General features: G+C 35.5%; 1 protein-coding gene and 1 long non-coding RNA gene across 3 annotated transcripts in view; one reads left to right on the forward strand and one right to left on the reverse strand.

Annotated features, from left to right (window-relative positions):
- The window catches only part of sez6a (seizure related 6 homolog a), a 34,468-nt gene that overhangs the window by 3,062 nt on the left and 3,613 nt on the right, over positions 1-27,793 (reverse strand). For both annotated transcript variants that reach the window (XM_059539257.1, XM_059539256.1), the window contains exons 2-11: positions 14,251-14,838; positions 13,552-13,679; positions 8,826-9,018; positions 5,576-5,761; positions 5,184-5,352; positions 4,770-4,936; positions 4,099-4,293; positions 3,256-3,394; positions 1,249-1,445; positions 709-903 (exon numbers count right to left, since the gene is read on the reverse strand). In XM_059539257.1, the coding sequence (XP_059395240.1) occupies positions 709-903; positions 1,249-1,445; positions 3,256-3,394; positions 4,099-4,293; positions 4,770-4,936; positions 5,184-5,352; positions 5,576-5,761; positions 8,826-9,018; positions 13,552-13,679; positions 14,251-14,838 (2,157 nt within the window). The remainder of the gene's footprint in view (positions 1-708; positions 904-1,248; positions 1,446-3,255; positions 3,395-4,098; positions 4,294-4,769; positions 4,937-5,183; positions 5,353-5,575; positions 5,762-8,825; positions 9,019-13,551; positions 13,680-14,250; positions 14,839-27,793) is intronic.
- On the forward strand, positions 714-25,420 carry LOC132127407 (uncharacterized). Its single transcript, XR_009427522.1, has 3 exons — positions 714-802; positions 10,353-10,442; positions 25,072-25,420. It is a non-coding gene; the product is annotated as an uncharacterized LOC132127407 (long non-coding RNA).

Below are 27,793 nucleotides of genomic sequence, written 5' to 3' on the forward strand. Positions count from 1 at the left end.
TTTTTTTTAATTTCCTAAAACTAAAAAAAAAAAAGAATGAAGATAAGTAAAGAAAACAAATTAGAGAAACAAAACTATAGGCCTACTGGAACTGAAAATTATAATGTGTTATAATTAAATAATTAATTGTTATAAAACAATTAAATATTATTTATAAATATTAAATATATAAATCTAAATTCTATTTTAAACATCAACTAGGGTGGTTAAAACATTAATGATGTTTAAGAAAAACTATATATATTATTAATACATAATATTAATTAGATTAATATTATACTATGTAAATTAATTCATTTAATTATTTAAAAATAAGGCATTTGTGCAGAGGTATTGGCTCATTACACTGTGATCCACATCATTATCTTCAGGAAATTTGAATGGGAATGAATTCAGATATAATATTAGTTTTCAAGAAGTCTAATTATTTTCAAATATCCTTAAACCAACAAACTTCCATCGCTAAACCCACACAGATACCTGCCAGTTAATGCTTCTGAAAACTTACTCTTGGTATTCACAGTTAACGGACTCTGCATCTATCTTCATAGGGAGGTTATTATTTGTAGTAACCTTAATGTACCAATAGGTGGCAGTCTACCTTGTTTTAAATCTATGCAGTAATTATCCGCATGTTAATTAAGTTTCTTAGTGTGACTTAAGCACTAATGATCTGCTGTGACCTTTAAGTCTGATATTAGCTCTTACTTTTCTCACAGATGGGAACGTCTCCACTCCATGTCAGATCCCACTGGCACATCAGGATCTCTGAGCCCTGCAGACGGAAACCTGGGTAACACTGGTAGGTAATAACAGTGCCATGGGTCAGGTCGGGATGAGACGTGCTCTTCCAGCCATTAGGGATTTCTGGCAGCTCTGCGCAGGTGTCATTACGTGGCACTTCTAGCATTTGAATGGTGGAAGGAGAAAAGAGACATTGGGTCTTGGGATTTTTCTATTTTTACCGTTTAAGTTTTGAATGTAAATGAGGCTGCTGTGAGAAAACAGTTGCCCATTTGAGTCTTTGCCGATGACTGGCACTGCCAAGCAGGTTGGCACCTACTGCTACTGCTTGTTCAGACACTGCCCAAATATGATTCATTTAGGAAAATACAAGCTCTGGCTCAAAAGACATGTCAATAACGGATCCTTAATGTACTAATATTAACTGTAAACTGCTTAATGTACATACAAATAAAACAAACAAGAATGTAAAGATGATCGGCACATTCCCATAATGCCACTAACCAAAGAAATGCACTACAAAGCCATTGTTGTATCCGTAGACATTGGAGGCTGGATCAGATTGAAACTGGATAGTCACATCGGCTGTGGAGGTATAGAGTCTAAATCGGGGAAGAAAACCGCTGTACTGGCCCAGGATGTTGGCTGTGAGGTCATCACCATCATAAAAGGTCAGCAGGTCATTCCTCCCCAGACGAAGACTAATAAAACAACACATATGAATGTACATCATTAATGTAGCTCATACATTTTTAAAGCAAAAGAAGGGTAAATGAAGACAGAACATTATTATTTTTAGGTGAACTATCCCTTTAATTAAGAAGAATGGTGGCATTCTAACATAAGAATCTGTCACGGTACCAGCCACATTTTTTCCCAGATGGTTTGCTGATGTCATCCTGCAATTCATCTTAATTTCCAAACCAACATGAGTAATGCAAGGGGAAAACAAATTACACAGCCTAGGCAGAAATTTACACAACAGTATCCACGCTGAGAATCAATCATGTTTTCCATTCTGTCACGCTAAATGGCAATAAAGGCCAGTGTTTAGATTCCCTCATCTATCGGGAGGCTGCATTTACCTCTTCAATGGGGAAGTGACATTTTGCAAAGAAATGAGATTTATTTAGTGTAATGTTGGAAAGCAGAGAGGCAGAGCCCTCAGGGCCGTCACACAGCTGTCAGCCCTTCGGGTTCTGTTGTTTGGGAAGGTCATAGATGAGCTGTGTTAATATTCACAGCCTGACAAAAGACAAGGGTACAATAAGGGTTTACAGAGTTAAATACACATATACATGTCCTGATAATCAGCTGAGATGGACTGTGTTTTTCTTCTTATTCCATCGAACAGGCTCATTGTTAGATACTTTCAGGACTGTGTGTGTGTGTGTATGTGTTTTGGAGGGTAAGTTTAGAAGATAATTTTGTGCAGAAGCCACTAAAGCTGAGTTAATGATGCATGTTGAGACACACAGAGGCTCAGGGTGCAGAGATAATGTCACACTCAGCCTCAGGAAGATTCGATGACTGGTGGACCATTGGCTTCTAAAAGGGGCAGAATGTCAGAGCAATAAATAAAAAATGCCACATTGTCTCTTTGTAAAAACTAATAAAACAATATCTTTAGATTATGCCAAATTTACCTATCACAAATAAACTTCCTTACTCCCAATACCTCTTTAAACCCATCCCAAAACTACTTGTACTGTGCCAAAACTCACAGATAAGTCCACAAACTAATCCATACCACTCTAAATCCACTCATACCACCACAAAACACACCAACAACTCCATAAAACCCATCCATATATATCCAAAAAATCTATTTGTTCTCCCTTTATCCCACTCATAGACCACAAAACCTACCAATAACACTACAAAAACACCTATATAACTCCAAACCTACCTATACCACCCAAAATATACCAAAAATATACCACCATAATAACCACTCATACCACCACAAAACCCATAACTTCACAAAACCCATCCATATCAGTCCAAACCAATTCATACCATCCTAATCTCTGCTCATACCACCAAAACCCATCCATCTCACTCTAAACTTATTTGCCTTAATGTTTCTCTCAGATCTTCTGTAATTATGAAAAAGTCGCAATCAAACCTCAATACAATAGAGTGCACATCCAATAATACTGTAGGTCACTGAGTAATTGAAGAAGCTTTATTGCCTTGAAGTAACGTGCAGGTGTGACCCCTATCCAGGTGTTCAGCCTGACACCTGTTTGTGGGCCCATTAGCGCTGAGTGTTAATGAGTCCGTGGGTGGCCTCCATGTCTGTGCTAAATCAATTAATCAGCTGTCATTACACACACTGTTCCTCTGTAATTGGAAGGTGGTGAACTGTACAGAATGCTAATAGAGAAGTGAAAGCTTTCTCATTAAAGGAGAATAGCAACACAAACATTTAGCTACACAAAGACGGTGCTTAGATATAACCATCTACCATTTCTGTCCGCACACATACATAGAGGTTCAGATACTCACACCTGGACATCCAGCATAAATCTCTTGTCCTCCTCCACATGTAGACCCCAGATACAATCCTGGCCTTTGTCATACGCTTCAGGCCAGTTTGGAGAAAGAACCACTCCTGCTGAATCTGTTATTTCTCCACTACACACCGCTGTAAAACAAACAAATGGTGCGTTCAGGTCCTCCTGGGAATTTTGTATTAACGATTTGGAAAGTCCTAATTACATCAGGTGCTTTTAAATCACTTTGGAGGGAACAAGATGACAATTTAAATTTAACAAAAAAATTTATCTATGAAATTTATAAAAACTGTGAATCGGGTGTGTTTTTGCTTTTTTATGTTTTTATTCAATTAGTATAAGTGCTATGATATTCAGTACTATTAGATTTTGTTCATGCAACATCAATGGCATTCATGTGCGATCAACATGTACATGTAAATGCAATCTTTACATCCAATATGACTCGAACGCACCAAAAGTTAAAGGGATCAAACGGTTTAATTTAATTTAAATTTAAAGGGATACTCCATTAAAAGGGAAATGTTCAGTTACACACACTTATGTTGTTCCAAATCTATATGATATATAGCTAATATTTTAGCTAACTGGCTTTCATCATAAGGACAAAAATGCCAATTTCTTCAAAATAAAAGAAGAAAGAAAGTCATGAAGGTTTGGAACGATATGAGGACGAGTAAATCAATGTTTTAAAAAAACAAAACAATTAATTTGGATTTCATATTGACTTCAAATGGCATGTAAAAACAAAAATCTAATCAGAGAAAAATTACCAAAAAGATTGGACTATAAATCAGTCGGCATGCTGAAAGAGACATCACACACACAAAATCACCTCTGCAGGCTGGTTCTGTCTCATTCCATTGTGGATTTTCATCATTTACGCACTCTAAAATAATAGCGCCCTGCTCCAGTGTATAACCAGGCTCACAGGTGAACTCCACAACAGAACCAACTCCAAAAGCAGGATCACTTGCGGAGAAATTTCCATACTTCACAAACGGCTCATAACAGCTGCCCTGAGCAAAAGCTGTAGAAAAATAACATTGATACAATATAATAAACACAACAAAACAACAGTGCTGATTATTATTAGTTTTCTCATAAACAGTAAAAAGGCATTTTTACATTTAGATTTATGCACTTGGCAGATACTTTAATCCAAAGTGATTTACGCTGCAGTCAATTAAGCTCATTATATCAGTTCTTGCACTCTCTAGCAAATATAGTATTTATAGTATTATTTCAGCAGGATGTTGTTTGTCAGCAGTCCTTGGTCATGGTGAACCTGTAATTCTATAAATATATGTAGTAATTTTTTGTCTCTAGGTAACATCTGTTCTATCTGGTCCTCTCTGTTCTTCTTCATCTGCTGTAACTAATTTGTTCAGGCCTTAAAGACACCAGAACTAATGAGAGGCAGAAGTGAACAAGCTCTTTTGTAAAAAATTACTGGAAGACAAGAATAACTCGTGTTCAGGAAATACAACAGAAGAGTCCTTGTACCTTCAAATCGGATGGCAGCGCCTGTGCATGTGCCCGCCTCGTCACTGGTGAATTCCACAAACAGATGCCTGCCGGTGCTAGTGACCCCCTCAGTGGGCAGATACTCGACTGCATACGAGTCATACAGGGGCGAAGAGTCAATGTTACTTCCATCCTTTATGAGGAGCCTGAAAACAAACAGAAGAATGTCAGCATCGCTACAGAGTTATTGTGTGAACAGATCAAGATTATTTGATCAAAAATGAATAAAATATTATTCTAATATAAAATAAGAGATTTCTCATTTTAAAATTTAATTTATTCCTGTGATGGTCTTCAGTGTCACATAATCTTTCAGAAATCATTATAATATGCTAATTTGGTGCTCAAGAAACTTTTTTATTGTAATTAAAAAAAAAAAAAAAAAAAACATGCCTGTCATCATCCTCAGCCAGTGCCACTTTCTCAAAGTGGACATGGAGCCGATGGCCCTCAGGGGCCTCCAGTACCCAGTGGCATGTCAGATTGTTGCTGTAATTTCCTGGAAACCCCGGAGAGATGATACGACCCTGAGTGGCATTTTTCATCATCCCCCCACAAGAAACTAAGCATGAAAGACAAAAAGAAAGAAAGTGCTGTGAATTTGCTGCAATCAGTTTTCTTCATTTTCATTATGCTTGGCACAGATTTCCAACAGATTGACAAAAACTAATGTCACTAATGAAAAGGAATAACATGGGTCCATTTAAATGCAACTAAATCACATTCACAAGTCACAAGTGTAGCAATTTCGAGACATAACATAGCTTTGGGTTGTCCTCTCATACCTTGACACCTTGGCTCTCTGCCACTCCAGTAGGGTGTGGTGGCATTTCGGCAAGTGAGAGAGGAGAGGCCCTGGAGCTGATAGCCAATCAGACAGGAGAAATAGGCCACGCCCCCCACCTGAAGACCAGTGACTGATACTTCACCATTTTCAGGGGCCAACGGGGATGCACAGCTCAGAGCAAAGGCTGAAGAGAAAAAGAGAGAGAAACAGAAATTGATGGTATATGACTGAATGTAAAATTTATTTGAAAATATCTATAATTTTAAACATTTAGTTTGGTGATGCTTGTGGCATTGAAATTAGTCACTGTAAATGCTATAAGGCAGCCATTAAATACGGCAAAAAATCGTGGTTAATCCATTTTTTTTTTTGGCTAGTTTTCATAATGTTTAAAATCAAAATACATTTTCTATGAAATAAAATGACTATTAGAGCTATTAGATATTATGTCTTGCCTTTGGAAAAAATCTATCAAAATTAAGCAAGTTAAAATTTGTTTATTTATTTATTTAATTAATTTTTTTTTTCAGAAAACAAGACTTAATATCTGAAAGGTACACTCCACTTTTTTTGAAAATAGGCTCATTTTCCAACTTCCCTAGAGTTAAACAGTTGAGTTTTACTGTTTTCAAATTCATTCAGCCGATCTCCGGGTCTGGTGGTAGCACTTTTAGGTTAGCTTAGCATAGATCATTGAATCTGATTAGACTGTTAGCATCTCACTCAATAAAGACCAAAGAGTATATTTTTCCTATTTAATACTTGACTCTTCTGTAGTTATATTGTGTACTAAGACTGATGTAAAATAAAAAATTGTGAATTGTGAATTTCTAGGCTGATATGCCTAGGAACTATACTCTCATTCTGGTGTAATAATCAAGAGACTTTGCTGCCGTACCATGGGTGCAGCAGGCACAGTGATGTTACACAGCGCCTGAAAATAGTCCCCAGCAACTCTCCAATTACACAAACTAGCTGGGCACTATTTTCCATGGTACGACAGCAAAGTTCCTTGATGATTACGCCAGAATGAGAGTATAGTTCCTAGCCATATTGGCCTAGAAAATCACAACTTTTCATTTTCCGTCGGTCTTAGTACACAATGTAACTACAGAAGAGTCAAGTTTTAAATAGAAAAAATATAGAAACTCTTTGTTCAGTTTTGAGAGAGATGCTAATGGTCTAATCATATTCAATGATCTATGCTAAGCTAAGCTAAAAGTGCTACTGCCAGACCCGGAGATCGGATGAATGGATACGAAAACGGTAAAACTCAACTTTTTAACTCTAGAGGAGTTGGAAAATGAGCCTATTTTCAAAAAAAGTGGAGTGTTCTTTTAAGTAATTTCCTTTCTTAAGTAAATATGTGTTGATTTAATAATTTTTTGATATTTCAAATGTAAAACAAGACAAACATACAAAATATGTAATTTTGTTGTTGTTGTTGTTGTTGTTGTTGAAGTGTAGTTGAAGGTGGCTGAATTTGTTTGTTAGAAATAGGCAAACACTGAAAACATGGATGTCACGACATGAACAGAAGTTATGTGACCTTTGACCTCTAAATTAGCAATAATATTTAATGGCATTTTTATCTGAAGCAACTTTTTTTCATTACTATTCACGATCCCTGGGAATTGAACCTTTGAACTTAGCGCTGCCAGTGCAATTGAGCCACATGAACACAGAGCTGAGCAAACAGACCAAAAGCAGACGCTTAAATCTGACCCAGACTCCTTTATCTGTCACTAAACCCATCAGGTGCTTCTTAAAATTGTGGAAGCCACATTTAATGGCCAGCTGATCTTACCAGCTGTGAATAACCTGCCCTCCTCTCTCTGTTTCCATGGTGGTTAATGTTCCATAATGCCCAGTTGTTTAGTTATTACTAATAATGACTCAGTTCAAGCACAGCAGGGCATATTCACTGCTTGGGGGTTACAGCCAACAGATGCCAGGGCTTTATGTAACACTAATCCAATCTGTCTATTAGTGGAAAAGGGCCACTGACAGACATTTCCATATAATGGAAAGGGAATTAAAATGGCAGAACAAAAACGTTTCAGAGTCAGCTGACAGAGTCTAAAAAAAGAAACTTAATGCATCATGATTAAAATAAGTGGAGAAGTGTGTAATCAAATAATATTTTTTTTGTTTGTAAACAATAATCTGTGCAAACAAAGTCTGAAGAGATCTTAAATGCTACACAAAACGAATAAAATGCCACATTTTTGCCATTTTTAATTGTATTAATATAAGCATGAAATAATATCTGAACATCAAATAATAACTACAATGATTTGCATAAAAAGAGGGGTGTCTGGACTGAAAATAAATAATTTTGATTGAAATATTCCAGCACCATGTTCAAGCTAAACTGGATTGATAGTAAATAAAACGTAGGTTTGTTTTCTTTGAAATTGTGCATTCTAACATGGTGCAATCATTAATTGTTTCATTCAGCTAGATGTTATGATTAAAATACTAGCTGAGAAGAGCATGATATCAAGGGAAGGTCATCATATGCCGAATGGTTCATTAATTTGACTGCTTTTGCAAGTGTATCAGTTCTCTTCATGGCCTCTAAGCTGCATCTCTCTTCCTTAATAGCATTTATTGAGCCCTTGACCATTTGAACAGAGCATTTAACCCCAGCGCATAAATATCAATAGAGCACAGAGATGCATTATAGCTCTCTCTCATTTAATCTCTCTCTGGGACAAACGCTATTGATCTCGGTTTAGCAGCAGGAGCGGCGTTCACGTGTGCTTCAATTGCATTTAAACTCAACAGACTTTTGGCCAGCAACTTCATCTCTGGTTTCTGCCAAACCCAGAGGATGCTGGGATTTCGAAGGATGAGTTAACGCAAGCATACATTTTTTAAAGAAAATATTTATCTTACAAGTAGCTTTAAGTATGTACCTGTATATATGAATATGCATATATATATATATATATATATATATATATTCAATTAGATGCTGTCTGTCTTCTCTGGAAAACAACCTGAACATGTTTACACTTAGGAGTGCCATCAGTATCAAACCCCTCGAGGACTTTAGCATGAGAGATGATGTTTTATTCCTGAGGCTTATTTCCATGGCATTATTCTATAAACCAATTAGTACTAACATTTTCTTATAGTTCTGTAGGCCAGATTGAGTAAGAATCATATAGCAAATTGATTTTTCCTCTTAATATTATGCCAAATCATTCAAAATATTAGAACAAAAAATAATGAAATGGTACCTCTATACTGTAAAAGTAATAACCCAGGCTGCGTGGGCCATTCACTGCTGAACTGCACTGAGATCTGGTTACTAGAGCTCCGCAGCACCAGACCTCTGGATAACATGGAGTTGTTGGCCAGAATTGAGGCCATGGGTCCGCCTAGATCCTCTAGAACCACCTCCATCCCATCATCCAAACTCACATTCAGCACCTGCAGCACAAGGGCAGAATCAGATCAAAAGGTAGGCTGTGATATTCCAGACTTACATCATTGAATCTGTGTAGATTTCTATTAGGATCAGCTCAACTGAAATTGTGTTTTGGGTGGACTTCAGTGGGTCCAGAATATGAAAGTTTGTGTAGAGGTTCTTCTGATCTGTTTTGTTGCATGTGTCTCTGAGATAAGCATATTGAACAGCGTTGTGTGAAGTGTTGAGCTGCCCGGTTGTGTCAGAGCTGGTACCGATACACACTGATATGTTTGTACCGCTGTGAGAATTTGTACTGAGAGCAAACTTTGGAGAATTTGATATCTGGGGAAATAAGCATGATGCACTTTAGCAGTTACTTGGAACTGCTATCTACAATACAGATATGAAAAAACTGAATTGAATAAATGTATGCCAAAAAGTTATTAAAATAGCTTTTAATACATTTCACAGACCTTTAATATTAATATTCTAAACTATAGATTTAATTTCCTCATTCATACTGTAAGTGTTTTGGAAAAGACATTTCTTATGCTCACCAAGGTTAACAGGTGATTAAAATACTGTAAATATAAATTACAGATTAAAAAAAAAAGAAATAAAGCGATATAAAAATCTATTTAAAGAGACATACTTTGTTCCATCATTCCCTTCTGTGGTAGGTATAAACCAATGTGATATTTGCAAACAAATAATGCTACACCGAGAGCAGAGTTTCAGACCTCTTTCCTTTTAAATGAAGCCACGTAAAATACTAATTTGTCAGAGGGTGAAGGAGCTGATAACCTGCACAAAAAGATGCATGCATGATAAATGTAGCTTCATATTTCCAATGCCTTTGCTTTTCTCTTTCCCTTGTGATTTGTCAGTCTCTCACGCTGAGAGGAATAACCGTCCCTGACACTCTTTTGCTTTACATCTCTCTGCTTTTTATGAAACATACTGGAACCAAGGTGAATTAATATCAGTTGACAGCAATCTCTCCAACTGAGACCTTGACTGCAAAACTCATTTCAGATGTGATGGCAAGACCCTGAAACTCTCCTCAGGTTCAAGTGACTCCTTTCTGTGAATATAAGCTCATTTGCTCTGCTATGATTTGAGCTATTTAAACTCAAATGCCAACTGAAAAAGCACAAAGACCTTAATTTCCATTATCTAGGTTTAAAAGTGTGTCATCATCAGATGTTCAGTTGATGCTCCCTGACCCCTGTGCTGGGTAGGGTTAGCAGGGCAGTGCGTATGGAATAATATGAGCGCTGTCATGGTCAACAGGTCGACAAGCAATTAAAATGAAATGGTGTTGAGAATCTTAATCATTTGTGGCCTTTCACAGGACTTTTGTGGACTCGAGCAGACCAGTTTGTGGAAAGTTAATGAGGGTCTGTCCGACTGGACCCCGGAGAGACAGTATTGTGAATACAAGGTACCTCTAATTACAGCTCAACTCACTACTAAACACTATCCACCAATTCATCAGCACACATACATTGATTAGATCATGAGCTTCTTACAACTATCTAGAAATTCTATGAAAGAATACATATTATGGATTTTGAGGAAAGCTGACTCATGTACTTCTGCATCTGTTCCATAAATCAAAGCAAATGGCCATGAATCACCACAACCTTGGTCTCATAAAATTTAATGATTGATAGCCAATCAGCAAAAGGATCACAAACTAAGCTAGAAATGTTCATAGCAGTATCAGAAAACACATCAAACAAGAGGCTTTTCATATGGAGGTGATAACACACTGTGAAGTTCAAGGCGTTTTCACAAATAAATATGATATTCAGTCATGTTAACGGCTCTTGCATATTCATTCTTCTAATGAGCATGCTGAAAACTATATTAAAATACTCTGATAGTATGATACTGACTGTTTGCTAGTGTAAGCAGCACCTTCAATACAGTGTGAAATAGCAAACATAGTAATCTGATTCCTGAGCCATTTTCTTTCTTCTTCTTCTTTTTTTTTTGAAACATGCATAACTAGTACAACCAAAGCAGTCTAACTGATTCCCAAAAGAATGACTGTTCTCTTGGCTTGAGTAATGAAGTAAGACACGTAAGATAAGTAAATCCTCTTTGTAACTATTTAGAAAAGCGTCTAGTTTTCCTCTGTTTCCTTTCCTGTTCATGTTGAATGACTCTTATGAGCATGTTCTTTCTGGTGAGTCCAAACTGTACAATATTACTGGTGTAGTCCAACTAATACTTGAACAAATGAATCAGTTCATTCTAGTGAATTAAACATAAACGGCTTACAACTTATGTTTTGAGAGTCATGTAGTTACAGAGATGGTTGTTCAAAGTCAGCATGTGGTTAAAGATGCACATTATGAATTCTGAGTAGTACTTTAGATAATAAAAGTTGTTATATATGATATTACGGGATTCAGCTACTGGATTGAATTTAAAAAAAAAAAAACTAAAAAAAATTTGAAAAGTAATTCCTTTCATAAACTTTTACATTTATTTCTTTCTGAAAATATTTCATCGTCTGACGATGGAATTGCATCTCTTTTTTTGTTGATGGCAAATATGGGCATAATAATATTTCATTTCACCTCTTTGGAGCTGGAACCCGCAACTGTTAGCTGTCCTGATCTTTAACCACATGGATCTTTAAACATCCATATTCAAAAAAATTTGTTGCCTGTGAGCCTTTAGCATCCCCTTCCAGAGTAAACACATTTAAATAGCATTAAATCTTATTTTACACCCAATATAATATCCTCAAACATAAAAAAAAAGAAAACACGTCAGCATTTTCATGATCTGCCTCAAATAAGATCAATATGCATTATAAATGAAAAAGTTTTGACTTAAGACAGACCTTTAAATGAATAGAAAATGTCAGCTGTTGGTGAATATTGTGAGCAAGTACTCAGAAAACTAAATTCACCAAAGCACAGAGATCAAATGAAGTCAAAATCCTGATGAGGCCGTCATATCTAAAATGTTCAGAGTGTCAAGTGAGCATCACATGTATGATTCAGCACACCACTCTCATCCAACTTATCTACTGTAGGGCTTTTTAGAGGGAATTTTGTTGTATTCGACACAGCAGCTGTTCTGCAGTCAAACACTGATTTGCGAAACAAATCCTCCTGGAACTCCATACGGAAACTTTCACAACTTCAGACTGGAGGCCTTTATAAATGCCTGAGAGAGAATTGGCAGCATCTGTCTGCATTTCTCTAAAACTTTTATATGCAATGTTCTGTCTCCTCACAATCAAATTTTAAATGCACTTCTCTCTCTTCTGATCAATCCAAAATTAGAGGTCTGAGAAATTGCAGTGCAGTCGATCGAACTGTATTGAGTTGGATGGCTGACAGGAACAATAACAAGTTCCACCTGATTGCATGAAACGCAGAATAGACATTGTCTCCGATGCTTCATTAGCTCAAAATGAACGGCTTGATTTCTCTTGGCTTGAGTAATGAAGTAAGACACTTTGTAAATCCTCTTTGTAACTATTTAAAAAAGAACCTAGTTTTCCTCTGTTGTTCATAATCACACTAGTTTATCAAAGATATCATTCTGTGATTTAAAGATGAGTGCGCTTAAAGTACCCCTATTATGGATTTATGAAAATTACCTTTCATGCAGTGTGCAACACAGCTCTAAGTGAATGAAAACATCCTGCAAAGTTTTAAATCTGAAAGTGCACCGTGTATAATGTTATCGTTTTTCAAAATAAAGAGTAGACTCTGAATCACTGAAACAAGTCGTTTTTAAAACGAATCCCAAGCGTTTCATGTTGATGTAAACATGAAACATTAGCATATTGCCCACCCACTTGTTGCGCGCCAGATCTGGGATAACTTGATTTTCCTGTTGGTCTGAATGAAAATGCTAAATCATTCTTAGCCACTAGGTGCAGCTTTAGGAGCGGTATAAATACCTGTTTCCCCGGTAATGGCTGTACACAAAGCAGCACTGCGCTCACAAACGCTCATTTATCAGTCAATACAGGCATGATGAAATGAAAATGTGACCAATCGGACCAATAACCACAGATTAGCGTCAAGCAAAGGAGAGGTTTGGAAAAATTAATCATTGAGCGAATGTTTGTGAGTTGTGAGCAAATATTACTATTACTAGTTACTAACAATTTAACTATGCTATTTCTTCACTTTTTCAATTCTCATTTGTATTAGATTTCTTGCATTACTGGCACACATTCAAGCACTGTTCGTCTGTCTATAGCAATTTTACAATCGCAGTGGCCTGTTTGCAGTTGTAAGGCCTCTCAGTCGATATTTGCTGTTTAGGAGAATTAATATTTATCTCATATCCATGTAGTTATGCAGAAAGCACAGAAAAGAATATCTTGTCATACTGAGCCTGTAGGGACAGGCTGAGACTTTTTAAAATTTCTGAATACACTTATGAAATTTCAGTGTTAAGTGTAGAGGAGACGGAAATGCACTCTGTTGCCCTTGAGAGACAAAGATGTGCAGCAAGAGAGATGCTTCTCCTAATCTGCATATGATAAAAGCATTAGATGAAAAAGTACTGACCTGAATCTCAACGCCATAACCCAGATATACAGTAACCAGGCAGGTGCAATGAATGTGAGAATCAAATGAGACATCCGGGGGAAGCTCAATATAACCCTCGGCGTCTGTGAAGTTCATACTGCAGTGAGCTGGAAAAAGAAAGACAGAGAGAGAAAAGGGCACCATTGTGAAGTCACCCCTTTTACAGCTGTCTTATGTTTGGTTGGCTGTGCAATAATCCTCCATTAGCTCTGTGGCCTGTGCATTATCATAGAGATCAACATCCATATCTTTCATCCATATCTAGCCATAGCCATCTGTAGCTGTCCATATCCATCTATATCCATATTTACCTACCTGTCCAAATCTATCTATGTTCTCCATATCTAGCTATGTATATCCATCCATCTATTCATATCAATTTGTCCATATTAATATACACCTACATTCATATCTATATCTATCCATCCATATCTATTCATAAATCATCAATATCCATATCTGTCTATCCATATTCATCTATCTATCCATACCCATATATGTCATCTGTATTTATCCATATCCATATCTTCCTGTCCACATGCATCTATGTCCTCCATATCCATTCATATCTAGAATCCATAACTATCCATATTTATCTTTCCATCCATATCCATCTTTAGCCATCCATATCTATTATCGATATCCATCTAATGTTATAAAATAATGTTCTTAATGTACCTGGAGAGGAATATCCTGGTGTGGTTTTCCCCTCTGGCCTCCGTGATTCTTTCTTAGGTGAAGTTGACAGAAACAGTGGTGGCAAAGTACTTTCCTTGTCAAAGGCTTTCTTTGTTGTTGTGTTGAGAGTTGTCTTTTGACCTGTGCTTGTGGGAGTGCTTATTGGAATGGTGGGGTTTGTGAGAGGCTGAGAGGTGACCATGCTCTTCTCTGATGTTCTACTACGGCTTTTGCTGGGCTTTCTTTGTTCCACAGATGTTGCCGCAGTCATGGTCAATGTGGTCATAAGGTCAGAGAAGACTGCTGCATCCTCCTGAGGCACCAGAAGTGAATATTCAGTGTCAGATGTAGAGGTAGAGACTGTTGGCACGGTGTGCGGTGCCTCTTTAAAAAACTGCTGATCTCCCTCGAAGCTCTTGGTCAGCAGAGCCGAGTGGAGTTTGAGCAGTCTTAGGTTGGGGAGGATTGGGACTGCGTCTGTGGTGAGCTGCTGGACATCAGTTGGTGGCTCCTGTTTGCTGGTGAAGGGGTCAAACTCTCTCTCTGATTCTGACTCTCCTCTCCTCTGAGTTTGTACAGTTCCATCTTCTGCAAAGTCCAAACAGATTGAAAATTAGTACCAAACAAATTTAGTCTGGTGTAAGGCAGTGATGTTTTAAAATGGGCTCTACAGATGCCCAAGGAGCCAATGTAAAATATGAATGATAATAATAATAATAATAATAAATTATATGTACTGGTATTATAATAGTATATGTATACACACACACACGATTTTATACATATTTAAAGGTAGTATTTCAGGCTTCTGTGCTAAAATATGCAATGTTTAAAATGTAAATCCTCATTAGGAAACAACATCAATGCAGAAAAATAAATGTAAAAATTTTTGTGGCCGCTATTATGGGCTCAGTGCTAAAAATATTTTGTACAGATAACCAAATTACAAGCAATAGCAGAAATAAATACAATATAACAAAGACACAAATTAAATAAACAGTGCTTTTATTAGGTTTTTCAGGTAGATCTAAAAAATATTTTCAGGTACAGAAATGTAATAATCAAATGTAAAATAACACTGCATAGACTTAATTGTATAGATTAAATATACTTTAATCCTTATAAAAGTTCAGTCAAAATCATTGAGAGATTTTTTTTTGACAGAAGTCTGCTTTCACTTCAAGAACGAAAGCACGTATCCAAGATACCGAAAACACACATGCCAGGACTGCACAATGAATCGAATTTCTAATCCCGATTACAATCATGGATGCCACAATTACGTAATCATTCAAAGTGGCAATTAATCGTTAAAGTCCACTTATGTTATTCTGCATGCTTAAGATATGTTTTTTTTTCTACATGCTATCTTAAGGGTTTTTCCATTATTTTAGATTAGTGTAACATTATAAGACATTCATATATATTTTTTTAAATATATAATTTAAAGAAGAAACCAATCCGATGAATAGTTGACATTTGAGGCTTAATACTGTAAAAAAGTACAAAACGTTTTTCAGTTAGAGTGTTTTTAGCTTGTTTATTTTCATATAAAAATATGACATGCAGTTGCAATGGTATAAACATAATTCAGTGTAAATTCTAATAATCTTAATTAATAAGCGCAATTACAATTTCAAGGGAATAATTGACAATTGTGACCCTGGACCACAAAACCAGTCGCTGGGGTATACTTGTAGCAATAGCCAAAGAATGACTATATAAAAAATGATTAAATTTTAACATTTTAAGGCAATTTTTCCCTGAAAAATAATTATTTTGTAGTTTAAGAGTGACACAAGAGGTTCAATATTGCTGTGATCTTCGGTGCTGAAGAACAGCAGCATCTTTCAGGGAAAAGAAAGTGTGAGGCAATTACAGCACATCTTTCATCTAAAGATTAACACACCTCGCTAGGCAGGAGAGCTCTCAGAAGGGTTCAGAGAGAGAGAGAGAGAGAGATAGAGCTGTATAATGACAGCCACCTCTTCAGGCCTGAAAGTCTCAACAAATGTTTGTGATCAGAAACAAACTGTATTCAGAAAAGCTGGCCTCATTTGCCACTGAAAGGAAGTGAGTCATTCGAATATGTCATTCAGACACAAAGATTCTTAAAAGCATGTCTGATAAAAAATATAAAGGTCCAGTTCTCAAAAACAGTCATTATAAGAATGTCAGACTGTTGTTGATCATTCTCTGACTTTAAATGCATCATACCATTCAGATTTCATGTGACCCATCGATGACATACACGCACATCCATTCTTATCAGTGATGCAATTTTTTTTAATCAGCTATTCATCTTCTGGTTAAAAATGTTTTTGTAAAACACATTAATATCATAAGTGAATATATTATATATTATTGCTGTCAAACGATTAATCGCATCCAAAATAAAAGTTTGTGTTACGTGTGACCCTGGATCACAAAGTCATCAGTCATAAGGGTCAAATAATCTGAAAGCTGAAAAAATAAGATTTCCATTGATGTATGGTTTGTTGGGATAGGACAATATAGGACAATATTTGGCCGAGATACATATTTGAAAATCTGGAATCTGAGGGTGCAAAAAAAATCTAAAATCTAAATACCAAAATATTGAGAAAATCCAAATGAATTCTTAGCAATACATATTACTAATCAAAAATTAAGTTTTAATATATTTACAGTAGGAGATTTACAAAATATCTTCATTTAACATGTCTTTTCTTAATATTGTAATGATTTTTGGCATTAAAAAAAATCTATAATTTTGACCCCATACAATGTATTTTTGGCTATTTCTACAAGAATACCCCAGTGACTTAAGACTAGGTTTTGTAGTCAAGGCTCACATGTACTGTGTGTAAATATATATATATATATATATCTCGCTGTTCTGAAAACAACATCTGGAGTTAGGTTTTATCTGTCAGAAAGTGTTCCCATTATTGAGACATGTGAGGGAAATGCTGTACTGAACTGCAGCCAGATCGTCTGTCTCATTCCTATAGGATTACAGCAGTTCTCCACTGGGACTTCAACACAGTCTAGATTTAGGAAAATTTAGTTGCAAACGTGTAGACTCTCTTATGCTAACACTCATGTCTCTATAATTGTGTATTTTTGCTAAATCAGTCTTAAAGGAGCAGTTGGCCTTAAAATGAAACTTGTCATCACTTGTTCACCCTCATGACGTTCTCAACTCAAAATCCTCCATTCAATATTCGACATGAAGACAAAAAATCATGAATTTTGAACAACACTGAGGGTGAGAATGATGACAGATTTCCATTTTTAGCCAAACTACCCCTTTTAATGTGTTCTGTGACAACCAGAAACAATCATTAAGGTTTATTTTGCCTTCATAGTACATCCTATACATCTCAAAACAAAGCCCTGGGAAGACTGTGAACCCCTGAAGAGCAGATACCTCAGAGACATACTGTTATTTCTGCTTTCAAAAAGCTTGAGATCTCGAGTGTGTTTTTACTCCCTAATTAGGGAATTGGATGACAATGTGTTCTAACAGGATGTAGCTTGGCGACACAGTGAAGACAGTATAAGATAAAAAGAACATCACTGACACAGACTGTAAATGGCAGACAAATCCTAAAGGGATCAGAGATTTGGAGACGGCTTTTGGGGACCAGCACACAGTCAAACTCTCAGCGGGAGCTCCAGCTCTTCTGTATTATTGGATCAGACTATAGTAAGGTGCCAGTGAACATTGGGAGAAGACAGAATGAAGATAATCAGTTGTGAATTGTAATTGTTTCATGGGCTGAAATGTTGTTGGGTACTAAAAAGGTCAGAAAGCTGAAAACAACATTGGATGCAATCAAATCTTGGGATGTTTCTTTGTCTTGTTGCTTTTTATTTGTTTTAATCTTTATCCAGTCATCACAAATTGCTGTAATTGGTCCATTAAAACAGCTCTAAAGAGAGAAACAAATATGTTGTTTATGTGCTGTTAATACTGATAAATAACTGAATTTAGAAAATGAACAGAAAAAATAAAATAAAAAAACACTGTTGGGAGTCCAACTAGACTAGCTGAAAACTATAGCTTGGCCAGGTTAGGAGAACATCTTAAACCAGCTGAGACTGGTTTTAGCCAGCTTTTTTTCAAGAGTAGCATGTGCTAGCTAGTCTGTGCTGGTAGATATTTTTACTACACCATCCATTCGAAAAAAAGCAGATTACTGTTTGTCATTGACAGCCATTCAAAATGTAGCCATAAATTATGACCAGTGCTGTGATCGTTAACAGAAACTAAAACAAACTAAAGCTATTAAAAAAAATTATATAATAATAATAATAAAGATTAAAAAAAGCACTGTTTATGATTATACATTTTATATATATATATATATATATATATATATATATATATATATATATATATATATATATATAAAATAAATTACGTTGAAAAACTAAAATGATTAAAAAGAAAAATATTGAAATAATTTAGAATATATATTTTAAACATTAACAAAAACTTAAAATTACAAAAACTTAAGCTAAAATGAAAAAGGAAAATAGAAAAATAGAAAAATAAATGCTAATTCAAAATATTAATAAATAATATATTAGTATATAAGTAATACTTGGCCTAAACATTTGCATTAATTAAGCTTAACTAGATTAGCTTGTGGTGTTTCCAGAAGTCAAAATCTGTCATATATTCCAGCGACTGAAACATTTGTTTATAAATGCTGACTGTGCAATTCAAATTCTACATGCTCTTGTTTCTCCAACCCCATAAATCACACAATAAATCTGGGTGCATAAACTGGATTCTTTCCTCACATTGTTTTGAGGCTCACAAACGCATCCTCCTTTCATCCTGAAATCTCTTTCCAATAAACAATAAACAGATCTGAAGCCTTAAAATAGCTGTAAATCAAGCACTGACCTCACAATCTCGCTTCTATTAAGAACACATAGAGCACGTCACTCCAGAGTGAATCCCATTTATCAAGACGACACATTCTGTAATAGAAGTGTGATCAGATCATTCCAGTGTCAACAAATGGCTGCTTCGCAAAAGCCACACAATGTCAGACCTTCCAGTCAGATTAAACCTGAAGATGTAGACAGTCATTAATCTCTAAAAGAGACAATTCAACTGAGTTTTTATAGACTGTGACACAGAAAGACTAATCCCACTGCACTTCTGCAAATAAATACCACCTTGAAGGGCACAATACAGCCCATAAAATAGTGAACTTCTACTTATACTCAAGCTGACACATGCATTATAATCTATTTCAGATAACTCTGCCTCTAAACGGCATGTAAAAGCAAATAATAATAATAAATTGTCAAGCTACACAAGTCTTTCACGTATCAAGTATGTTTTTTTTCAGCCTGTGAGAATCCCGCAGAGACGTAGAGAGCACTGAGGTGTTTAAGTAGTCTGAAATTGCTTTTATTCGCTTTGGCAGCCAGGTGTCAGAGTGCAGCATGCTGCAAGTCAACATGTCTAAAAACATAAACGGCCAAAACAAAGGTCCTACCTGCCCAACGGACATCAGCTTTGCTTGGGTCCCAGGATGGACACAGTGACCCTGAGTTTAGGATTTTGGACAGGGAAGAACCAAACTTGCAATGCACCGATCTTGACCTCGCATTTCCATTTAGGAGCAATACCAACAGCACTTTTAACAGTGTTTTTTTTTACATTTGATACATTTATACAGATAGACAGACAGATAGATAGAAATGAAGAAATGTTTAAAAGTGAATTAAATTGCATGCTTAATTCAGCAAGTTAAATAAATATAACTTGTTTAATTAAGCATGTAATGTAATGAGACGTGACAGTGTAACATAAAACAGTTTAAAACATTAATTGCACTTTTTTTATTTATAAAAAATAAAGTCAGTATATGAGTGTGAATATACAGTATATACACACTTTTCAAAAGTTTACGTTTTATAATGAACCACTTTTGTGCAGCAGGTAGAGACAGTAAAAGTTGACTCATGCTCAGTGACAAACAAAGTAAAGCATAACTGTGTAGGTGTTAGTGAACCGCATGTATTATTTACTAAGCTCATACATTAGCAGCTCTTCTCTGACACACAGCTTAGCTGAGTGGAAAAAGTGCCGTTATACCTGAAAGCTTACGATTTAATTGTTGGAAGCTTGTGGAATATATTAAAGTGTGGACGTTCAGACAGCTCTCCACCCACACGGAGGAGAGGTCACTGCATTCCTGTCCTGATGAAACCTGTTAAAAATGAGCCATTTGGTGGACCTGAAAATAAAGGGCTGGTGCATCATGAATTTGTTATTAACATCATCTTACTGATATTGCTGTCTGCAGTCATTATGTCATAAGAAGAAGGACAGCTGTCAAAAGAAAGTTAAATACGTTACATATGGTATGTGCATAGAGTATATAATAAAAAAATTATCTTTTTTTTTTTTACACATGATAATATGGTAACTCAATTACATTTATCTTGGTTAAATTGTGTCATCTCAAGACATCGCAGGGCATTCTAAATGAACAAAGTCTGGCAACTTTTACAAATACCCCCTTCTCAATGTGTGTAGGGAGCTGTGAACACTGAAAAGGGATCATGAGAATGGAAACACAGCTACAGACAACAAACTTCTGGGGCTTATTGAGAACAAACAACCGGTTTAATCAAAGAGATAAACAACAAATCCCTATCCTGTATTCTGAGGTATCCATGCTCTCTCTGGGTTTCATTTAAGCAGAGTTTGAATTCAGCGTCGCATTCGTTCAAATCCAGTTCTATGATTAATACAGCATCGCTGAAAAGCTGTGTTTTAGAGAGACCGATTTTTCAGAAGGTTATCCTATGACAGTTAGCACAGAAGGAGGGAGAGAACATGCCCAAGGAAATAATAATGATCTTATTTGGCCATCCATCTACAAAGGCATGCTGTAAATCCAGAGGAGCATCGTTAGAAGATCAGAAAAAATCTGCGCACTCTAAATAAGGGCCTGATTTGTTATTCATCTCTTCCTTTTTGTATTTCTCTTTCTCTATTTCCCTTCTCTCTTTGTCTTTTGTTTATAATGGTCACTTTCTCCCAAAACATTCCTTTACAGTGCAGTCTGTGCAGTGAGATTAAACAAAGCATTATGGGTAATATAACAAAGCATATTTAGATACTCATAACTGACATTATGCACTATAATATTATAAACAATGTATTAGGTTATATTATTTTTTTAGGATGATTTGAGTCAAATAATAAACATTTGTTAGATTAGGAAACGCTTTGATAAAAAATCTTTTGCATCACTTAAAGAGAGGATTGACATATTTTGCTTGTAATATATGTAACAGCTCACATATAGCCTAAAACAATTATTCTTTTCAGTTTCTTTACTCTAAAATGTAAAATGAATTCTAGTCTTTTTGTGATCAATATTTTCTCTGTACAAGAGGAAAGAAGAGCTACACAGAAGATTTATTTATTTGTCTTTCGAAAACACAGACGCATGTGCGAATACTCTGAGGATTGTGAAAGCTCACAGGCAGGCTCTAAGACACTTTAATTCTGCACCCAACTCTTCAGAAAACACTTGATCAGCGTGACAGCAGAGAAAGAGAGAGAGAATGAAGGAAAGAGAGAAAGCATAATTCATGCTATTTGAAAGAACAAAAGCCTGTTGAGAAAATGACGGCTTGTCAGAAAGAAATAAAGCCACGGAAGAGAAGAGACAACAACACGAGGCATAAAATCAAACAAACAGAGGTAAAGTAAACAGACTTTGGTTTATCGGTGCACTTGCATAGGCCTTTTTATTTGTGTTTGCATAATTTTTTATTTCTTGGAGTAAATTAACATGCAGTATATAGGCTGTCAGTGAGATGATATAAATGTGCACAGTGATTCTGAACGCTGTTTTCTGATCTTCTCTGTACATATGCATATGTAGCTGAATTTGTTTTATATTCACCTATAGGTCAATTTTTCTGTGACCTTTCAATTGGTCAGTCCAAAATCAAACCCCTGATCAGCTGGGATTTACATTGGAGATATGCAATACAATGTTTGAAGAAAATCTTGGTATTCTGCTCGCTTTTATTCAGCCTGCTTCTCTCTTCTGAGACGAGTCCTGAAAGACATCTGTGATTGACAGGCAGGTTTTATTGCATAGGAAAGGTCAAGGTTGCTAAAAACTTAGACAAAGGGAGGGCTGATTAGATGCTCTGTGATGAGCTCAGAAGTCTCCCAGAAGCCTTTACTCAATATCCGCCCGTCTCCCATCAACCCAGAGCATAAAATAAAAAAAAGTTAATATCCTTATATAAATACAAGCGCACATTAGGTACATAATTATATTTTACGGCCTAAAGGAATTATTAAGGAATAGTTAAGAATTTATTTTTTAAATTGTAAAAATATACCAAACAACATTTTTTAAAACTATCTTATGCTTATGAAGGCTGCATTTATTTAATCAAAAATACAGTAAAACAGTAATATTTTTTAATTTAATTATTACAGCTTAAAATAACAGAATTGTTTTCTATTTTAATATATTTTGAAATGTTATTTTTTCATCTGATAACTAAGCTGTATTTTCAGCATCATTTCTCCAGTCTTCAATGTCACATGATCCTTTGGAAATCATTGTAATATAATGATTTGCTGCTCAAAAAATGAATACTACTAATGTTGAAAACAGTTGTGCTGCTGAATAGTTTTGTGGAAAAATCATTATACACTACCATTCAAAAGTTTACAGCAAGTAAAATAATAATAATACTTTTATTTTGCAAGGATGCATTAAATTTATTAAAAGTGACAGTAACAGTATTTACAGTATAGTGTTACAAAATATTTATATTTCAAATAAATGGAGCTCATTTTAACTTTCTATTCATCAAAGACTTCTGAAAACTCCTGTTTTTTAAGCTGAATTTATTCAAACACTTAATTATCTGAGTAATCATATTATTTTTCATCCATTCTCTATATGCAAACAATTTCATTTATTTATCCTATAGGGGATTTAATGAGAAACGTCTGAGATAGCAAGTCATGGATTGACAGAAAGAGAGGAAGAGAGAGAAAGGCTTGATGCTAATGGTGTAGAATGTATTCCCCTTGTGTCTTGTTAACTTTTCAAGTTTTGCACGGTTTATTTGGAAGCTCCCGCTGGGCAGAAAATTACCATTAAAACATCTTTTAGATATGTCCCACTGGATATTTTCAATTTATGCAATGAATGATGAGTAATGAATATACAGGTTTTCCCGGGCTGTCTGTCTGGGTCAACACAGAGGATTTTTTTAAGTGTATGAATATTTAACAGGGTGAGATGTTGCTCGTCTCTGACTGGAAAAAACACACTGATGCGGGGCAACAGAGCAGCGGGACGTGCGCAGTATAAAACTGACTTCTTAACACCACAGATTGTTTCACAAATATCCACAGACCTCTAAACATCTGAATGTCTAGACTTTACCTGCGTGCCATGTTCAGAAAGTACATTTCACAACAATCCCTGAACTTGGAAAATCGAGAACACTTTGTTTCTTTTCAAGGTCAGATGGACTTGAGTGAAATAAAGATGCTTTCAAGCATGAAAAACACTTGTTCAGCTCATAAGTACCATGAAGAGCGGAAGAAAACATGTTGCTTTGGCCTTGTTGTGTAAGATATTCAAGCCAGGAGATCTGGATCTTCTACTTTCTTCTGAAAAACAAATGCACAAGAAAACTATATGCACTAAACACATTATTTAGATTTGTGCTAGTATAGTAAATAAACAGATGACACAATACTTTAGCATTGTTTCACAAATTAATATTTAATTTTATTACGATATATATTACAAATATGCTTTTATATGTGATTTTGTCGTTATTATTAATTTTTGCTCTTTTCAAATATTACAGTTTAGGCATAATTTATTTTTATTTAACTTTTTTTTCGAATTAGTAATTTCAGTGCTTTTAATTAATCTCATGTTAGTCAAAATGTTGAAGTTTAATATTAATATTTAAAATGAATTATAAATATTATATGTGTTATTTTAGCTTAATTAACAATTAAATAACAATTAAATATGGCAAATGAATAAATAACCATGTTTGTTTCAGATGTTTTTCATAGTTTTAGTTTAAGTTAATTATAATGACTGATTCTAAGATACTTTCTTTAGATTGCACTTTTATGTATTGTTCTCTTTTTTGTTTTAAATGCATTTTAAATAATTCTTTATCATTATTTATTTATTTATTTCTTATTAATCATTTTAATATATAATTATATCATTTATATAAACAAACTTGTCTTGTCTATATAGAATTCAAACACTTAAAAAGAAAATTAGCATTTCATAAAGCAACACAATTAGTAGGGGCACTACAAGCAATAGTGTAAATGTCATCTTCTTCTATAGTTAGTATTCTCTTTCAGTTTAATTACTGGCATATCTGATCAACAGTAAGACAGTCTTTCTCCACAAGTTAATTAAGGTCAATATGTTTAGCAACTAACCTGACTAATAATACATCTGGTATAGCAAACATTTATAGATAACTCAATTGCTGCTTTGAGTAGTGATGTTTGTTTGTCTGCAAAAAAAAAATCAATTAAAAATGTATTCAAAATGATATAGAAGTGTTGATTAGAAACATACAAATTTAACTCAAAATTAGCTCTTAAAAAGATTGATCGAATTAAACAATTAACTGTTTATCCAATATGTATGTATGCTAGAGAATCATTTCATTAACAATGTCTGTCTGAGTGTTTTTTTTTTCCTGGCGTTGTGGTGCGAGGAACCCAAGCTGTGATTGGCAGCACTGACTCTGGCTCTGTTCTCTCATCAGCTTCTCTTGTGTGTATAATCAGTCAGACCCAGGAAAAGTCTGAAAAGAACCAGGACCGCAGTTCCCTGTAGGAGTCCTGATGCCTGAACCTTACACCTCTAATGACCAATTCTCCTTCTGACAGAGCAGACCAGGTGCCACTTCAGCTATTTGAGCTCATTTGTTATAGAGCGGTTATGCATTGAATGAACCGTGTGAACTCCAAACTGTCAGTCGGATTCTCAACCGTACTGCTGGTCATATTTTTTGTGAATTCACTATATTTAAGGTTTACTCACACCAAGAGCTAGATGAAATATTTTCACATTGGGCAAAGCCAAAATATTGGTTCAATGCATCTTCTAGACATTTTTTTTTTACATTCATATGCTTCAAACACTATAATAACATGGGGGGGGGGGGGGGGGTCTAAATTTACTGTTTTGTCTGAAATGCTTAAAAATCATGTTCAAAACTGCCCATGGAAGATATTGTATCTATTTTGTGGTAAGCTACTAAGCATTGGCAGCCTGTTTGCAAATGAGTGTTTGTATGTGGGTACATAGTGTGAATGTGTTTGTATTGAGCTCTAAAACACAAATTTTTAATCTCTGTTTCGGATGATGGGGACGAGCTGGTGCGAATAGCTCTGACGGCATGGCAGATCCAGAGATACGTCTCCCGTAGCAACGGAAGAGCTTTAAAGTCCAACTGTGGCTTTGTCACCCTTTCAAATCACCGTGAAGGTAAACAGCACAACACCTAAACAACCTCACAAACAGCAGCTACATCTGCATCACACACTGCTTTAGCCAAATTCCTCATTAACTGGACTAATTACTGCAATTAAAAGGGAGTAATTACTTTTAGCACAGAAATCTCTTAGCATCTCAGCTGGCCTCCTCTTGTATTGTATTTAGTGTCAGAACTTTTAGAGCCAAAGGGAGTGTCGAACCAATTAAAGCCAGGAAAAGTCAGTAGCACAGAGGGACTTGAAGTCTCAGACACACACATCTTTATCTACAAATCTAAATAGTATGTGCAAAAGCTTGTTTACTGACTGGTTAATGCATATTGCACACAAAAATGTTTCTGAAGATCTAGTTTCTGAATTTGATGGCATTTGCAAGCTTCATGCCACAATATCTGAATATATATATTTGTATATGCATATATGTATATATATATATATATATATATATATATATACTTTTTTGTAATTTACTAAAATACACAAGTTATGCTTATTTGGCCAGCTTGAGCAATCTGTAGCAGTCAGGCTGCATTGGTTTTTATCAGTCCTACTGGTTTACATATTCCCAGGGTGCTAGAACAACACTTCAGAAGATTTAGTTTCCGATTTGCAAGCTTCCTGTCATCAGATCTGAGAGAAATTCAAGTTTGTAGCACTTAAAGTGATAACAAGAAAAAAATTCAATCAGTTATCTGTGTGTCTGCCTCTAAAGGAAGAACACAGGGAGAAGAGTCTCAAACTGAAGAAGATCAACAGTGCATTTATTACAGCATGACAGACAGTCTCTGATGCAGAATTCAGATGGCATCGATTGCAGCAGCCCTTTCAAATACAGTGGCGTCTGAATGCAGAAGCAGAAGGACACCATGAAAAGTCTGTTTGTCCTGGAGCCTTTGAGAGACCAGTGTCCTCTGCTCTGACCCTGCCAAAACACAGAGTCTCTTATTTGACAAATGAGCTCAAGGGATCTACAGACACCTTAGCCACTTTATTTAAAGACATTGATCAGTCGTGTTACCAGACAATGTCTCTCAGCATTGGCCGAAAACCTCAGATAATTCATATACAGGATAGACATCCACTTAATATTTTATCAAACTCTCATTAATATCACAAAATGCAATTAAATTGACATATAATTATACAAACTCTAAAGATGTCTATCTAAGTCGGGACTCGAGAGATTAACCAAAGCTTGGGGCAGAAATAATACAAATTAAATAAAATAAAAATAGAATATACCTGTACTGTACCTTAAGAGGCAGAGATTTGTTGTAAATGGCTTTAAAAGTTGAAATCAAGGCTTGAAAGTTGGAGAAATGTTTGATATGTCATGAATCAGATATTTCCTTTAACATACTACAGGGTGACATTTGAGGGCACATCACAGACTGGTCACAACTCTCTCAAACATCTTCATGGAGGCATATGGGAAATATGCCAACAGCTCAAAGAGCATAGCTGTTTTTCATTGCTTAAAAAGCTTGTTTTTTCTGTTTCACTAAATGCCATTAGAGAACTCAAATTTGACATTTCTTCAAATATAAACAGGAAAATAAAAAAAAGCATTTAAAAATGCTATGAAGACAGTTAAATCAGAACCATTCAATCAGAGTCCATTTTTAACCTTCATTAAAAAATCCTTATTTAGTGTCTGTGTGCGTGAAAAATGCATTCGAATCAGAGGCCAAGGAAACCTTCAGGATACTAAATAATGAAATGTCACACATAACAAGAGGGGGATTAGGAGGTCAGTGAACTTGTGGCATTTTAAAAGTCAAAATGTCAACTTCTTCCTCTTAAATATACCAATTTAATGGTTGTGTGGCTGCAGGTGTCTGGCATGTAAAGAGCCTCAGCTTTGTGCTTTCAAAAGCATCAGTGGGTATTGATGCCCAGGAAGTTGATGTCGCCGCCCTTTAGGCTAAAATGAAAACACTTGAAATCAATACATGAACCATCACAGCATGCCGATTAAATAAAGTGTTT

The sequence above is a fragment of the Carassius carassius genome, chromosome 45 (assembly GCF_963082965.1).
Source record: "Carassius carassius chromosome 45, fCarCar2.1, whole genome shotgun sequence".
NCBI lineage: Eukaryota > Metazoa > Chordata > Actinopteri > Cypriniformes > Cyprinidae > Carassius > Carassius carassius.